Here is a 17,614-nt window from a genome sequence, read left to right on the forward strand (position 1 = left end):
AAGAACTAGAAGATGCGATTACTAAACGTTCTGTCTCCGTGCCACCGAAGCAGATGGAAACCCAGGAATGGAAAGGAATGTCTCCAGCCTCAACATGTTCCCTCGGACAGAAACAGAGCTTCTTGAATAATCAAACAGTTGATCGACTCAGCCTCTGTCACACCAGAAGGCACAAATCATTTCAGTCCTAATTTTCCCTGGTTCACAACTTCTTCTTCGATGCTTATGAGGGCAGAGAAGAGGGCAGAGAAGCAGTTCAAAGGGAGCCCGTTAGCACCTGATTTGTCACGCCCAATCCAGAATCAGGGTGAAATGAACTCAGTCACATTTGAATTTGGACAGGGAGAGGGAGGGAGAATTGTTAACATGCATCGAATTCCTGAAAGGACACTGGACCCACCACTTACACAGCACACGCGTGTGATACCTGCACAGTTCAAGTTGCCAGGTGCTTAAAGAGAAGATTGACAACTATTTGCTAAGATTCCAGTCCAGTCTTCCAGGAGGATGGGGGTCCTGCTTCCAACAGGCACCTGCCTCTGAGGACGGTGGTCCCTGTCAGTGTCTTGGGGCCTTCTCAGTTTCAACAGTCTGTCCCCGGCGTCGGACTGTGGGGAACAAACGGGGACACATTGGAGGCTGCTGCCCCAGCTGTGCCGTCTGGACCCCGGGCGTGGGGACAGACCCACGGGCACCGAGCCACGGGCAGGGCGGCACCGCCCGTGAGCACACGCAGTCCTCGGGTGACCCCAGCCTGGGCCATGCCTGCCCCTCGCCCTCTGCCTGCTGCATGCCATGGCCGCTGCCTCCACCCCAGCCGGTGCCTGCCGCATCCCCCCTCCCGCCCCCTTGGCAACCCAGCCTCCTTCACCTGTAGGGGTTCTCCGTTGCCCTGCTCTCGGCTCGCTCAGGGACCCAGGCGTAGCTGTCTGCTGCGCTCTGCGGCTTCTTCTCCTTCTCCTCCCTCTTGGCTCTGCGCTTGCGATAGACCAGGAGCCCCAGAGCCAGAGCCAGCAGCAACAGGATGGCCACCACAGTGCCCAGGATGTAGAACAGGAGCAGCTTCTGCCCGTCCGTGCCATCGTCGCTTTGCTTGGCGGTGAAATCCTCACCTGCGGAAGCCTCACGGCCAGTGGTGGCCGTGGGGTGATGGGTGCTGGCCTCCATCCAGACACCAGGGGACCCACTGGGGGCCAGCATGTCAGGTGGGGCAAGGGAGATGGGGGCGCTGTCTGGGAGGGAGGGTCTCCTGGCGGTGGGCGCCACCGTGGAGGCGCCCTCGGGGCTGTCCCTGGTGGGACTGGACGTTGCAGCAAAAGACACGAGCCTCCCCTCTCCATCTCCTGTGTCCTCCCCTTGGGGAGGCCCAGCTGTTGGTCCTAGGGATGTGAGGCCCCCGGTGCAGGAGACCCCATCGGGGGACAGCTCCCAGCCTGGCAGGCAGCCACAGCGGAAGGACCCCTCCGTGTTGAAGCACAGGCTGTCACAGAGGCCGCCCTGCGGGCCCGCACACTCGTCCACGTCCACGCACCGGGTGCCGTCCTCCCCGGCCAGGACGTAGCCCTCCTCGCAGGAGCAGTAGAAAGACCCGTCTGTGTTGGTGCAGCCCTGGGCACAGGGCGAGTGGCTGGGGGCACACTCGTCCACATCCACACAGGCCCCCTCTCCGGGGCCACCAGGCTCGTAACCCACCCAGCACTCGCAGCGGAAGCCCCCGAGAGTGTTGACACACTCCTGGGCACAGGGAGCGTCCTGGCACTCGTCCATGTCCACGCAGTCCTGCTGAGTCGAGTCTAGCCGGTAGCCTGGGGGGCAGTGGCACATGAAGTCCTTCCCGAGGGGCCCAGGGACGCACGTGGACCCCCCTCCACATGGGCTGGAGCTGCAAGGGTTCCGAGAGGCGCAGGTGACCAGGTCGTCCAGCAGCCGGAACCCCGGCCGGCAGCCGCAGCGGAAGGAGCCTTCCCCACCCTCGAAGCAGTCCTGCTGGCAGCCTCCGTTGTTGAAGTCGCAGCTGAACTTGGGGCTGACACAGAGGGGCCCCGAGCTGTCCCAGTCAAACACACCGGGGGCCTTCTCCTTGCACAGGAAGTAATGCTGCCAGCTCTCGTCCCCGTCCCCACAGGCCACGTTGGCCATGGAAGCGAAGGGCACAGCCTGCAGGGAGGAGCTGGTGGCCTGGAAGGGGGTGGTGTAATTCACCTGGCCCGGGCCCCCCAGGGTCAGCGGCCAGCACATGCCTTTGAAGCTGAACTTGCACACAAAGCCCTCGATGCTGCTCCCAGAAAACTTGGAGCTCCCACACGGACCCTCGGTCCACTTGGAAAGGCGGCTAGCCAGGGCCGGCGCGGACAGGTCCAGCATCAGAGACACGCAGCGCTTGGAGGTGCAAGAGTTCTTTGCCTCCTTGTGCCAGTTGGTATACGATGTGTCCTCCCCGCCGCCCACCCAGCTGAAGCCCTTCAGGGGCAGGCTGCTGTCCAGGCACTTGCCCTTGTCTCGCTGGAGCCCAATCCAGAACCTGCCCATGCGCTCCGCCAGGGGCGCCCCCGGTGGCAGGAGCTGGGCCAGGGCGCCCTGGACGTGCAGGGCCTCCTCCTCGCTCTTCACCGTGGCCAGGTTGCCCCCTTTCTTGCTGCAGCGGAGCTGGGCGTCGTCCGCACTCAGCTTGACCCTGTGGGCTGTGTAGCAGGCAGCCCCCGCGCAGACCACGGCCTCCTGGGCAGCGACAGCCCCCGCCCAGGGCTGTACCACCAGCAGCAGCAGCAGCAGGCCGGTGGAGCCGGCCATCATGGCCTCCGTGTTCCCCTGGGCGGGAGGCTGGCGGCCCGGCGGTGACAGCGGCAGTCCCGGCTGAGCTCCGAGGGGAGCCGAGGGCTCAGACGTGGACACTCCGTCGCAGGGAAGGACACAAAGGCTGAGGGCTTTCCGCGGCCCCCTGACCCAAGGCGCATCCTGTCGCTGCACTTCTTATTCCTCACCGGATACGGGGGCTTCCTGTGCTGAATAGCTTCTGACTCCTGTTGCCTTCATCACGCTTTTGTTGTTCATAAAAGGAGCCAGGCAACGTCGCTGGGTCCCGAATAAGGAAGCACGGTGGCATGGGGGAGGGGAGGGGAGACGTTCTTTTGCAGCTTGGAGACACCGGCTGCTTTCTTTGGGGGCCCGTCCTCCTTCCCATCCGCGTGAGGGCACGCCGTGGAGTGAGTAGATTTGGGGGGCCAGGAGCTTGAGAAACGCACTTGGTTATCCCATAATAAAATTCCACTTTGGTTTGCAAACAACCAGAAGAGGAAAAAACGAATCCGCAGACTTGAGACACGGGGCCACGGAGGGTTGTAATTTTCAGCCTTTTTTAGAAGCAAACTGGACTTTCCTTTTCCCTCTCTCATGTTCCCTTTGGCTTTGAAAGTCTTTTTCTCTTATTCCCCCCATCGTGAACTTTAAATAGATAGGCAATTTTAAAATAGGAACTGGGCCGTGGGAATGTCTGAGTTTCTAACACGACGCCAAGCTCCTCGAGAACATTCAACCAAATTGGGTGAAATTGGGCAGTTTTCAGGGTTTCACAGTGCAAATATTGTGTTGTGATGTAGCAGCGTCACAGAAAGCACCAGAAAGGAAAAATGAAAATGTCTCTGGGCTCGCACGCCTTGGGCTCGCACGCCTGCTTTTCCTCAGCTCGGGGGTTACGGGAAGGGCAGGAGATCTGGGCCCAAATTCAGTCCAGGCCGTGGCCGACCTCCTTCCGCACGGCGACTCATCAAAGGCCCTTGAATCTAAAAGTTCTTTTCCTGTGATGACAGACGTGTTTTGCTCATCGGGGCTATCACTGGTTGGGGGTCCCTGAGAAGTAGACCCCAGACAAGGATTTGGGACAAGCAGTTTATTTGGGAGGGGAAGTGATACAGGGACAAGGAAAGGGCCAGCACAGGGTGACACTGAACGAGCAGGTGACCGGGGGCTCCTGGGGCTCCTGGGCTCCCCAGGAGACTGTGTGGACCATGTGTCAGTCTCCCCAGTGAGGGGAGGGGGCTGGACACTCCCCCTTCTGCTCCACTCCCCACTGGAGCCGCGACTCCTGGCGCTCTGGGTGGATGGTAAGGGCCCAGTACCCAGAGGGAACGCTTGGTAGAGAGTGGCAGGACCTGCCCAGGGGCTGAGCTGCGGCACCTCAGAGACTGTCTCTCCTCAGAGATTCGAGAAGGGCGTCCTGGGAGTTGGGAACTCACTGGCTTTCAGCCTCCACAAGGGATAAAGCACCCATCTCAGATTCCAGTCAGAGACCCCTAAGGGGGTGCTCCCTATGTCCTTTTTATCTTAATCAGATGTTTGCGAGAGTCCAGAGATGCTTTCTTAGAACCCATAGAATTCTCCCTGTGCTCTTTAGTGCCTATGGAGACCCAACCATCCACACACCCATCTATCCATCCATCCATCCATTCATCCATCCATCCATCCATTCAACCATCCATCCATCCATCCACCAACCCACCCATATATCCATCAGTCCAACCATTCATCCATCCATCCATCCACCCATCCTTCTATCTATCTATCTATCCATTCATGCATTCATCCTTTTATCTATCTACCCGTCCATCTAGCCATCCATCCATCCACCCAACCAATGTTAATGAAGCCCTTATTATGTGCTGGGCTCGGCACTGGGATTCTAGGAGAAAACTCCTGCCTTCAGGACCCTTGACATCTCTTAAGAATGGACAGATTTGAACATGTTGAACAGTTGTAGCTGTGACAGGTGCCTCAGGGAATCAGGAGAGGTCCTGACGGGGTTGTGGGATGGGCAGTTGGGACAGGCTCCTCTGGGGAAGAAAGGCAGTGGAGCTGGAATTTAAAGGAGGAATAGGTAAGAGAGGAAATGACGTCCACATAGGGGAATAGCATGTACCAAGGCCCCGTGGAGGGAGGGACATGACCTTATTAAAGGAGTGAAGGAAGGACAGTCCTACCAGAGCCTGAGGAGTGAGAAGAGGACCCGGGGAGGGGGAGCCCTGCGAGCCCAAACAGTGACCACTGGGGGCTTTGTTCTGAAATCCGGAAGGAAGCACTGAAGGGCTGAGACCTGCATGTAGACGCTTCCCTCCCTCTGTGCTGCGGGGAGTGGGCGGAGGGACCCAAGCGGTGTGGGAGGACTGGCGACCCCGGTTTCAGGCATAGATGATGCTGTGTCTTTCCCTTTTCTGTGGAAGTAAAGCAACTATAAAAACAAATTTAAAAACTAAAGAACAAATAAAGAATGAAAGCAACGCCCTTGTGCCGTGGTGTGAGCTGCTGCACTGACCCTCCTCGGTACACTATCCCATCTGTGCAAAACCACACGAGGACACATCTCCCCGGGGGTGGCTTGTGAGTTTCCAGCTCTTTGAAGGGATAGAATGCATTTACCCTAGGTTCAAATCCCTCTCTGCCACTCACGGGTGTGTGACCTGAGACAAGCTGCGGGACCTCTCTGTTCACGCACAACAGTCCACGGCAGTTGCTCGCATCTCATGGGGCTCTGTGAGGGCTCAGTGGGCTCACACCTGTGCCGGGGGGTGAGGGGAGCCACTGTCCCACCAGAACGCTGACCAGCCAAGACCACGCGAACTCCGCCTCTGGCAACTGGCGTCGAAGCCTCAGCTTGGCCGTTTGCCGGCTTTGGGATGGGACCCAAGCACTACGCCTCTAGAGGGCTTGGTTTCCTGGTCTGTCAGAGGGGCAAACGGGAATCCTGATGCCATCACCCCTGGTGTGGATTCTGTTAAAGTAACCGAGAGACAGAGGCACTGCCAGTGGGGCTGGAGCACAGCAGACTCCCTGCTGCTACTCTGCCTGCGGCAAAGCCCAGCGAGGCAGACCCCACACTCCCACCCGTCCCCACGGGGCAAAACTGAGAAGGAGGGAACCTCTGTTGCGTTGGCTGCAGACGGACAGCTTTTCTTTTTCAGACTCTCCACCCTGCACGCACCCCCACCCCTTCAGAGCCTTTGTTTGGCTCCCTGGCTGATAAACGTGCTTGTAGAGCATTACTGATTTTTCCACATTTTGTAAGTAGTGTCCTCATGTAATTTATCGTGCCCAATATTTACAGAAAACTTGACTGGGTCAAGCATTGTTTTTAAGGCTAACTTATGCTCACCTCCTGGATCTGGCTCTGACCAGCAAAGCCACTTGTCAGCACTTGGAAAGAGATAAATCACCAAAAAGAACAGCACCGGGCTTCCCTGGTGGCGCAGTGGTTGAGAGTCCGCCTGCCGATGCAGGTGACGCGGGTACGTGCCCCGGTCCGGGAAGATCCCACGTGCCGCGGAGCGGCTGGGCCCGTGAGCCATGGCCGCTGGGCCTGCACGTCCGGAGCCTGTGCTCCACAATGGGAGAGGCCACAGCAGTGAGAAGCCTGCGTACCGCAAAAAAAAAAAAAAAAGAACAGCACTTTCGGCAGATTCTGTCTCCAGGACGGCTCGGGCGTGAAGCACGAGGTTGTAAATCCTGCTCGTGCAGCTGGTCTGGCAATTTTCAGGATCCGTTTGGCATTTACAAGGTTCTCAGTGGTTCCAATAAGTGGCCATACAATTGTCTGGCCCTAATCAGACAGTATAATTTTATAGAAATAAAAATGATCTATATGCCTCACATCCAAGATTCGATTCTCCGTGAAAGAAAAGCAATTACACAACTGTTGTTAGAAAAGAGGTCATGCAGTTTGAATACATAGAATTCATTTCCTTCGGGAAGCTGACAGGGAAATCTTGGAGATTCCTGAGGTAGGTCTACCGGATCTGGAGGCGCGGATGTCTCAAGGATGCATCGGAACCAACCAGGTACATCCAGGTCTATGGCCAGGGCCTCTCAGGTGGGCCCTGGGCCACCACTGACAGCTGGGGAGCCTGGAACGCTGAGGAGCCCTGTGTCCTGCCCCAGGAACACGAGTGGAAGCTGGGCCTGTCTGCCAGGCCAGGACTGCTGCCTCTGCCTTGTGTGGCATCCCCAAACAGGAGCATATGAGAGTAGTAATTCCCGTCTTCTGTAGCTGTGATCAGTAGTCAAAGTGTGACACAAACCCAGGGGCGTCGGGCAAGTATCTTTCCTCTCTGGGCCTCAGTTTCCCAGAATGCAAACGGTGCCACCCGTCACCCCCAGAGGCGTGGGATTAAATGATGACCTAGCCCAGTGCTGGGTGCAGTAAGTGCCTCATTATCACTCATGTGAATACAGTCTCACATTTAAACAGTTCTTATGGTTATAGCTACCATTTTTGCCCCAGCTGATTCTCAAGGAAGCCCCCAGAGGGTGGAAATGTCCAGGGGGCCATCAGGAGGCCCACACACCGCTGGCTTTTGGAGCAGAGACAGCCTGTCTCCCCTGGAGGTGAGCTGGGACCACGACTGCTGGCAGCGGAGTACTGAGGCCCCTCGGTCAAGTACTGTGGTGTCCAATCTGTGGGAGTATCGGTTATGGAGTTCCCTGAGTGCCCTGGGAGCACCCTAGAATCTGGTCTTTCGAGACTATTCCACAGAAACTTGGCGTCATCCTGAGATGTGAGGTTAGAGGTTCCAGATAAAGTCACTCTGTGAATTCTCCTCTTATGCCTGGCCCAGGCTCCGTGACTGCAGGTGGGTGACTCGGCGCTCCTGGGCCCTTAATTTTCCATCTATGAATGACCACTGTGACCCCTGACCCTTTCTGCACATCAGGGGGAGGTGAGGGCAGGGAAGGCTGGACCCAGCAGACCCCCAGCCTGTATCCATCGTCTGGTGAGGGTATTCTCTGGGCAAACAGAAGAAGGATGCCCCTGCCTTGACCTCCCATGAAGAACGGACTGACTGAATTTAGTTCAATGCAGTCATTTTGAAAATGAACCAGTTTGCTTTTTTTAATAACCCTTTTCTTGAAATAACCCTTTGCAAGCTGCTTTGTTTCTGTCCGTCTCCACAGCTGCACCTCCCGAGAAGAGGGGCGAGCGTAAGGAGAGGAAAGGGGAGCTGGATGGGGCAGGGACTATAACGCCGGCAATTGGGGGCGGGGCTGCACACTTGGGCTTGCTGGAGGTGAGAGTGGCACCTCGAATCTGCCCTGGGTGCAATGGAGAAGCGTCCTTATTATTTAGGCCTTCCAGCAGGGACTGGATGTTCACGACTGACACCCCCAAACCAGCACCGAATCCTGTTAAAACTAATGAGAGTCAAGGTACAGACGGCCCAGGGTGTGCAGAGGCCCCACTCAATTTCGGGTGGATTCAGCTGCCATGGCTCCCCTTAGCCTGGATTCTCCTGCCCGAGCTTGGGCTCAGTTGTCTAATTTTATTTCACTGGTGGCTGTGTCATCATCACCTTTCATTTCCCATAAAGGTTCTGAATTACGTCTAATTTCCATCTGCAACGATGAATCACGGTGTCCACGCCCTACCTGTTTCCAGCCTGGCCAGGGGGACATTCCTTTGCAGGAAACATCCTTGGCAATTTTCTCTGAGTGTCCTGGTTTCTCTCGTCTCCCTTCTCCAGTGCTTTTTGGAAGATAAGTGTTGGAAAGTGGCCTGGTCCCCAGATCAGGAGGATGGTAACGGTGCCCTCAGGCCTCTACTGCAATGCGTGGTGTCTCCCAAGGTACCACTCCCAGTCGGTGCAAAGAGCTCACAGCCAAGCCTTGTCTCAACTTCCAGACGTTGGCCTCTTTATCCAAAGGAGAAGAACCATGGGCCCCAGGTTGGGTCCAGCTCTTAGACATTTTTTATTAGATCCATAGTGTTAGTAAAAATGTGAATTAATTACGACTATTTTAATAGTGTAAGATTTTACATAAAGATCTAGATTTCTGGCTTGTTTTGAAAAATAAAGTCCCTGACGATGCTGGACCCCTCTGACATGGAAACCAGTGGTCCGGTCAGTGTCCTCTGGGTGCTGCAGGCCGGGTCCTGTAGCTCTGGGGGCCTTAACATCACTAAATATCAACCCAGTGGCCCACCCGCCCTCATCTAAGCCACAGTAGCTGTTCAGCTGAAAGTTACTTGGGGTCTATCGGGATTCTGTGTACATTTCTCTCTGTAGGAAGTGGGCTGGGAGATGCACTCTCTCACTCTTGTTGGCAATAAGCTTCAGGAGGCGCCAGAGACTCCTCTATCCAGGGGTAAACCTGGACAGGTCTGAGCCAGTGATGGCATGTCCACCCCCTGGCCAGCACCTGGACCAGGGCAGACATGTGGCACAGGCTGTCCGTGTGGGGTGAGGGAGAGAGCTGGATACTTCGGGAAATTTCTCCTTGCCCTCAAACAAAGACGTGAGAAATGGTCACCCCATCCTCGGAATGGTCCTAGGAGTGCTGGTTTGCAAAGCTGATGGAGTCAGGATGAACTGGCGCACTCAGAAGGGCAGAGCATGAAGAGGGAAGGAGGCTGACCCTGAAGTCGCCCTGCCTGAGACTTCTTATATGAAATTATTAGCATTTTTTATTAAAGGATAGACGATTTACAATATTGTATCAGTTTGGGGTGTACAACATAGTGATTCAATATTTTTACAGATTATACTTCATTTAAAGTTACTATAAAATATTGGCTATATTATACAGCACAGGGACTTGTTAGCATTTTTAATTGTTTGAGCAACTTAAACATTGGCTGTTACTTGCAGCCAAAGGCATTCTTTCCAGACTTTGGGCTCTAAAGATTTTACTCTGTAGGACAAGAGCTGACCCAGTGACCTCGGAAGACCTCCCAGATCTGCAGGCCTTTCGTCTGTTTGCAGAATCAAATTTCCACACAACAGCTCAAGGGACCAAACTCTGTTCCCCCCACCCATACCGGAAGAGAGAAAAGGCTTCTGGTTGGGCTCTTCCTGGGGGAAGAGTCGGCCTCCGTGCCTGGTGCCAACAGGGAGAGAGGCAGTGGGAAGGCATCCCCCCTTCAGATGCTCCAGACAGGGGCTGGGACAGTGACAATGAAACTCTGGGGAAGACTGGCCTTTGCTCGTCCAAACCCCAGCAGCCTGTCTGCACCTCAAGCCCCATGAAGGCGGACGCAGTAGGTGCCCAGAGGGGTCAGAAAGCAGACACGCCCAAGCCAGCTCATCCCACACGCCTACCTGTCGCCCTCCTCTCCCCGTGGGAACCTCATGGGTGGCAGAAAGGAGGGGGAGACTCCAGAGGCTTCAGGTCCCAACACGCAGACCGCTTTCTAGACCCACACGGGGAGTAGCCACACCCTCGCCTGCTCAGGATCACACGTGACGACCACACAGCACCCAGAGCAGAGGCGGTCCCAAGGGTTTCCTATAAAAGGGCGAAGCCAGGAGGCACAGGGGCTGCCCGCATTTCACCTGAGTGATTCAGCGAGTGTGCTTTCTTTGATCCCTGGTGTTTTAAAGGCAGAGTGATTTTGTTGTGTTAACAATTCATTTCTGAGCGCCCCCCAAAAAATTATAATTTAAAATGGTGACCAATTTTCAGGAGTGAGGTCGTCACGTTGCAAAAGCAGCCGGTTCCACAGAATTCAATGAAACAAATATATTTTAATTTGACGCAAAATTTCTAGTTATGGGTGTTGAGGGTGCAGAAACACAGGAGTTTCCTTTACTAGGAAACTGCATAACTCGAGATGTCAATACAGCTTCAGAAAGGATGTGGGGGACCTGCCATGTTGGAGCTTGACTCTTGGGTTCTCCCCTGCGATCCTCAAAGATGCAGCGGGTAGCAGACTTTTCGCTCAACTCAGCAGGTGCTCATGCCTGGGAGTCTGAGTCAGCCAGGCCACGGGCGCCCAGGTCCCCCCACGCCCCCGAAGAGGCTGCAGAGCATCCCCCTGCCCCCACCCCAGACGGTCCCGCCGCCCTTCCTGCCATAGACATGCTTCTCACAGCTGTGGGCTGTCACCTGTTTCCCTACTTCTCTCTCTTCTCTCCTTTCTGCCTCCTTGACGTCCCGATGCTGCTTTCACGAAGGTGCCCTCTGACCTCGGTGGGCAGCTACACAGCCCGTGTCCATCCTCAGTTCCTGGACCCCCAGGAGTTCCTTCCAGAATCCTCTCGAGAAGGACAGCAGGTAGACCACAGGCCCCGGGGTTTTCCCCAGCCCTCTGATGGCCATCCTCCTCGGCCAGCCCCTGGGCCCCACTGACCCGAGGATGCCCGTTCCATATCAGACCTGTCCTCTCGGCTCCAAACCCGATTGTCCAGCTGCCTATTCTCACCTTGACTCTCAGAGTCACTAAGTCCAAAATCGCACTTATTTCTGCCCCAGCCCACCATCCACACGGATATTCAGGAAGTAAAAGGCATCCTCACTTCCCACCTCCCCAGACCTCTGGCAGACAGCTTACCATGAAGCCCTACCTGCCTTTTCTGCCTGCCCGGCGCCCCACACCTTCCCCCGGCAACCTCTGCACCAGATTCCTCGTTAGACACCTACTTCAGCTCCAGACTCTTCTGCTTAGGCTGGGGGTGAGACCATTTGAAATAGAAACCTTGACATTTCGTTCCCCACAAACACACACACCCCACAGTGAGACACAGCTGGGGCTTCCCACTGCCCTCGGGAGAAAAGTCAAACCCTAATGGGGCCTCGTTTAGTCTGGTACTTTCCTCTTTCTATCCTCATCTCCACTTCCTCCAGCCACAGTTCTGCAGGCTGCAGGGCCCCTCCCATGGGGCCTTTGCAACACCCTGTATGCTGGCCTACGCACACACACAGCACTCAGAAGCATGGGGCCTGGAACATTCTGAGCACTCAACACGCACCCACCAAACAGAGGGGGACACAACCGCACTTCCAGGGATGCTCCTTCCTACTGGATACTCATGTGAACCTTGAGAACAGGACCCCTGGGATGAGGCTGGCAGAGCCATATCTGTGGAAACCAGGGTTCAGAGAGTGCTCTCCTCACTTTGTTTCCTTACTCCTCTCACTAACCTGCAAGAACCAAGTGCTGAAATGAGTAAGAGCAACCCTCTGAGACCCAGGCTGCCCTGGCCACGATCACACCTGTAGGGATGAGGGAACAGGCGGGAGTGATGGAGGAAGCAGGGTGATGGAGGAGGCAGGGGTGATGGAGGAGGGAAGAGTGATGGAGGAGGAAGGGGTGATGGAGGAGGCAGGAGTGATGCTGGGGGGAAGAGTGATGGAGGAGGCAGGTGATGGGGGAGGCAGGATGATGGAGGAGGCAGGATGATGGTAGAGGCAGGTGATAGAGGAGGCAGGTGATGGAGGAGGCAGGAGTGATGCTGGAGGGAAGAGTGATGGAGGAGTCAGAAGTGATAGAGGAAGCAGGGTGATGGAGGAGGCAGGGTGATGGAGGAGGCAGGTGATGGAGGAGGCAGGAGTGATGCTGGAGGGAAGAGTGATGGAGGAGTCAGAAGTGATAGAGGAAGCAGGGTGTTGGAGGAAGCAGGATGATGGAGGAAGCAGGTGATGGGGGAGGCAGGAGTGATGGAGGAGACAGGATTCTCACCTAGACTTGCGGGCGGGGGGAGTGGAGACACATGGGTGGCACCCACTAGGGATGCTCTGTTTTCCTTTTCGACCAATTGAACCACAGGTCAGTGGAGACCATCAGGAAAGGACATCCACACCAGAGTCCTTCACTCTCTCTGAGTCAGGCGCCTCTGAGACTCTGCTGTATTAATTCCACGTTCACACGATAACCTGTACACACGTCTATGGCAGACTGATTTATAATAGCCCAACTGCTAACAATCCAAATATCCTTCAACAAATGAACGGTTAGATAAGCTTTGGTCCAGCAATACCATGAGTCATACTTTGCAGTAACAAGGTAAGAACTATTGACACACATACATCAATCTCCAGAGATTATGCTGTGTGGAAAAAGCCAGTCCCACCGTTAACATGCTGTGAGATCCCATGTATAGAATAATCTTTAAATGATAAAGGTGAGCAATGAGGAACAGATTACTGGCTCCCGAGATCAAGGTGAGGGAGGGGCTGTGAAGTGACAACAGGACGTGTCCTTGTGATGCTGCAAACGCTTGGCGCCTCACTGCACGGGGGTCAGCATCCCAGCTGTGACACTGTCCTCTGGTTCTGCAAGATGTTGTCACGGGGAAAATGACCCAAGTGAGGCCTAGAGGGGTCTCTCTGTATTGTTTCTTACAAACTGCATGTTAATCCACAAGGATCTCGAAATTAAAAGTGTAATTTAAAAAAAGGAGAGTGTCTTGACCACAAGTTTCTCCACCCCTGCATGAGGACTGGATGGAAGGAACTCCCATCTCCTGCCAGCCACAGGGAAGCCAAACCCACCCACTTGGGCCCACTCGCTGCCACCCCAGGTCTTAGGAGTCAAGGCTGGGCTAGTCCCCCATCTCCAAGGCTGCAGTCTTCGGCAGGATCAGGCCTAAGGCCTTGGGAAGGTGGGGTCCAGCCCTGTTCAGGGGGGACAAGTGAGCAGCAAGGCCTCCCTCAGAGAAGGTACCCAACTGTCAGCACCGACGCCGTTCTTTGGAGACAATGTCTCCCGAAGGTTCCATCTAACTGGTAACACTCCAAAGACAAAATAGCTCACCTTCTCCTAGCATCAGGGTCCCCGGCGTCTCCTATAAGGGCTGGATAGTAGATGTGTTTTCAGTTTTCTGGCCCATACGGACCATGTTGCACCTACCTTAGCTCACAGCAGCCACAGACATTGCGTAAGCAATGGGGCATGGCTGTGCCCAATAAAACTTTATCTACCAAAGCAGGCCTAGGGCAGGATTTGGCCCGCAGGCTGTGGTTTGCCTAACACTACTTGCATTTACACAATGCCCTTGCGGTTCACACAGCATGTCAGCCGCAGCCACCACCAGTGGGCCGTGGGTCACTTTTAGCCAGCTCAGGGGTGGACCCCGTTAACAGGAGGGAAACCTGGGATGGCCAAGGGCCAGGAGAGGACCTGGGACCCAGGGAAGGGAAGTTGAAGGCCAGCTTGGACGCCACACGTTGTCAGGACCTGGGACAAAGCCAGGAATGGGGTGGGGTGATTCATCCATCAGCAAACAATGGAAGAGACCAGTCTCTCTCTCTCTCTCTCTCTCTCTCTCTCTCTCTCTCCTCTCTCTCTCTCTCTCTCTCTCTCTCTCTCTCTCTCTCTCTCTCGTCAGCTAAGGTTAAGGGTCTTAGGTTAAGGTTCTGACCCATGCTGGGGCTTGGGATCGTGGATCAGGACAGAAAACTCCTCTCTGGAGCAAGAATACGGGTCTTCTCCCAGCTCCAGCCCACCTCCCCGGCTGTGTGAGCTCAGAGCACCCACTTCCCATGAAGTGTGGCTGGAAAACGGGGGCTCTGATTAGAAGTATCTTCCTGGAGTCACAGACCCTTCATGCTGTGAAAAGCTGGCTTCCCTCCCTATCAGCAGGGTCCTCTATCTACCCGAGGAGATTCGGTCAAGATGGCCACGTGGAGTCTCACCTTCGTGCAAACTCCACTCGTTTTTATGCTTTATTTCTCCCAAACCTTCTGCCCAGCTGGGGCCTCTGAGGTCTGGACAGAGGTCCCTGGAGAACAAACAGTAGGACTCCCAAACCATCTTGGGCACTGAATTCCTTAGCTAAGGCAGACAAAGAACTTGGGAAATGACTCAAATGCAAGGAAGGAAGTTTAAAAAAAAAAAGGCTCATTTAAAGCAAGCACAAAAAAATAATGAAAGGCTAGCTAAAATAATAAGGTACGCACATGACATCAGCACCATTTTCCTAGCGGTGACTCCAGCACCCACTCCGGGGAGGCGGGGGACAGAGGGATGGAGCCCTTTCTGGGAAGGGAGAATAGGTAACTTCCTTTGTGCATTGTTATCTCTGTCGACTGAAATAAAATGCACAACCTTATGCTTTATCTGGGGGACAAAACTGAGGACTTAAGCTAAGCCTCTCAGTTGGCTCTGAGGTAAGGGAGGAGCCCGGATATATAGGAGTTTTTGCAACAAAATCCAAGTAGTTGGAACATCAAACGATTACTGTTCAAGAAAACCAGACATCTCAGGTTAACGAATTTAGCACTTTTCTGGGTACAGGAAGATGCAAGAGTCTGGGCTCACTGAAATCATTCCTCTGATACGTATCTTAAGTACCTGGAGCCAGTATCCTGTTTTTCTCCCTCTTGAATCCCCTCAGGGTACACCACTGGTGTGGCCGCACTGGCTAAGGGCTTGAAGGCAACATACTTTGTTTGCTGACATGGCAGGTGACATTCTTGGTCCACATCTCTTACTTATTGTTGAAGCATCATTTGCCCAGAGGAAGGGGCACATACTGTAACTTGACAGTCCTGTGCATTTTCATCAGCTGAACTCACTCACGAAACCAGATTGAGAAACAGGACATCCCCTGGAGGCCGTGGCACCGTTGTCCCCGACTAGGACAGCTCAGACGGTGACTCGGTGACCGCGATTTGGTCAGTGGAGGTATGTGGGAGCCTGTCACCCAGCCCCAAGTCTGTGGAGCTCAGCCGTGTTGGGTGTGGATGGCTCACCTACGTCTCTGTGCTGAGTGTCCCTCTGGGTGAAGATGCCACCGTTCTTAAATCCATTCTATTGATGAGATTTGGTTGTTTGGGGATTTTTTGTGTGCTATTAAGGAGGAATTCATGGCACTAGAGGCACCTTTCTCCTGGTGCCTCCTTAGCAAGGGTGTGTTCCCAAGGAGGGCTGTGATGTCATCAGCTCGCCAAGCCCTGAGCCCCAGTCCCTTCCTTCCGGCAGAAGACGGAAGGAGAGGAGACAGGCGCGGGTGTGGGCTCCTTCCTCATCTTGCACTGGACCTGCATCCACTGACCTCTTACGCCCCTCAGAGGTCCTCCTCATGCCCCTGCCTCCATCCCAATCACTGCGGTCTGAACACCTCACTAAAGCACGGGACCCTGAGATAAAACAGACACCATTGCCTCCAGGAGCTCACAGACAGGTTAAGAAAATCAAAACAGACTTTGATAGATATAATTAAAGAAACTGTGGCTAGAGTCTGGGGGAGGTTGAGAAGGAATTATGTCAGGGAAATCCCAGAGCCTCAGATCTGAGCTGGGTTTCTTGGGTTTTCTTTGTTTTTTGCGGTACGTGGGCCTCTCACTGTTGTGGCCTCTCCCGTTGCGGAGCACAAGCTCCGGACGCTCAGGCTCAGCAGCCATGGCTCACGGGCCCAGCCACTCCGCGGCATGTGGGATCTTCCCGGACCAGGGCACGAAGCCATGTCCCCTGCATCGGCAGGTGGATTCTCAACCACTGCGCCACCAGGGAAGCCCTGAGCTGGGTTTTAAAGGCTAATGTGGATGCTGCCCAGAAGTAGGTGAGTGTAGACACCTGCCTTATTCAGGACCAGAAACAGCATGGACGGACTCGGAACCAGGCCCCACCTTTGGAGTAGAAATGGGAGTGGAACCCGGTAGACTCAACGATGTGCCTTCCACTCAAATGCAAGCTCACTTTTGGGTGGCCGCTGCAGGGTGATGTGTACAGGTGAGGAGCAGAGGTGAGGCCAGGCACCTGGGACCTCGGCCCTGACAGGTAGGCTGGCGGTCTGATGTCCAGGGGCTGCACTCGGCCTCCCATTCAGGTTGCCGCCAACTGGCTGCCCGACGTGTTCATCACAAGTCTCTCGCTGGCTTGGTGGCTTTTCCGGCCATTTCCTCTCTTTCCTGGAAGGTGTTCTCTCACCTGTGATCCAAGAAGGCTGTCCTCTCACCCCCAGGGACACCCATGCAAATGGTCCGCAGGCCCGGGTCCGCGTCAGTTTACTATGTTCTCACCTGGGCGAGCTCAGAGGACAAAGTTCTGAGGACACAGACCTGGAGGGCCTTTCCAGAGGCACCGCCCGCAGTGGCTTGTGTATGATCTGTGGGCCCCCCTCCCCCCAGTCCTGCAGGTCCTCCTTCCTCCCATAGCTCGGAGTCCCACTGGCAGCTTGTGGAGGCTGCTGGTGCCCATCTGTTTCCTATGTATTTTCTGAAAAATTACCAAGTTTTAAAAATTGGATATGAACGTATGTATGTGATTTAAAATTCCAGCAAGAATTAGGAAGATGCAAGGAAGTGAGCTCCCTTCCTCCTTCAGAGCTCCAGGCTTCCTCTCCGAGGCCCTGGCTGGGAGCGAGCATTCCCAGGACATCCTTCCACAGTCCTCTCTTCAAGGATAAACATCTCCATATATGTGCAGTCCTGTCCTGTCCAAACTTTGTCACTTAGAAATACATCTCGGGGGACTTCCCTGGTGGCGCAGTGGTTAAGAATCTGCCTGCCAATGCAGAGGACACAGGTTCGAGCCCTGGTCCGGGAAGATCCCACATGCCGCGGAGCAACTAAGCCCGTGCGCCACAACTACTGAGCCTGCGCTCTAGAGCCTGCAAGCTACAACTACTGAAGCCGCGCGCCTAGAGCCCATGCTCCGCAACAGAGAAGCCACTGCAGTGAGAAGCCTGCGCACCGTAACAAAGAGTAGCCCCCGCTCGCCGCAACTAGAGAAAGCCCGCGTGCAGCAACAAAGACCCAACGCAGCCAAAGATAAATAAATAAATTTATTAAAAAAAAAAAAAAGAAAGAAATACGTCTTGGGATTGTACCTTAGCCCCTGGCCCTGGCCCTTCTTTCCAAGCTTGCATCAATGATCTAGTCTAGTGCATTCCTTAACCAGACCCCGATAACT

At 54.8% G+C, this 17,614-nt stretch overlaps 1 protein-coding gene across 1 annotated transcript; it reads right to left on the minus strand.

Moving 5' to 3' along the window:
* Positions 1 to 512: 512 nt before the first annotated feature.
* Positions 513 to 2,806, minus strand: CD93 (CD93 molecule). Its single transcript, XM_082856192.1, has 2 exons — positions 872 to 2,806; positions 513 to 608 (listed from the first exon to the last, which is right to left on the minus strand). Exons 1-2 carry the CDS (start codon positions 2,791 to 2,793, stop codon positions 584 to 586), a joined length of 1,947 nt encoding a protein of 648 aa, XP_082712318.1. The 5' UTR covers positions 2,794 to 2,806; the 3' UTR covers positions 513 to 583.
* Positions 2,807 to 17,614: the final 14,808 nt, after the last annotated feature.

Source organism: Leucopleurus acutus (assembly GCF_964270905.1).
Source record: "Leucopleurus acutus genome assembly, chromosome: 16".
Taxonomy (NCBI): domain Eukaryota; kingdom Metazoa; phylum Chordata; class Mammalia; order Artiodactyla; family Delphinidae; genus Leucopleurus; species Leucopleurus acutus.

What these genes read in the sequence shown, in the direction of transcription:
- CD93 (XM_082856192.1), bottom strand. Translation starts at nt 2,793, where the DNA reads ATGATGGCCGGCTCCACCGGCCTGCTGCTGCTGCTGCTGGTGGTACAG. An exon ending in GCAACGGAGAACCCCTACAG is followed by an intron (nt 609 to 871) that starts GTGAAGGAGGCT and finishes TGTTCCCCACAG; the next exon opens with TCCGACGCCGGGGACAGACT.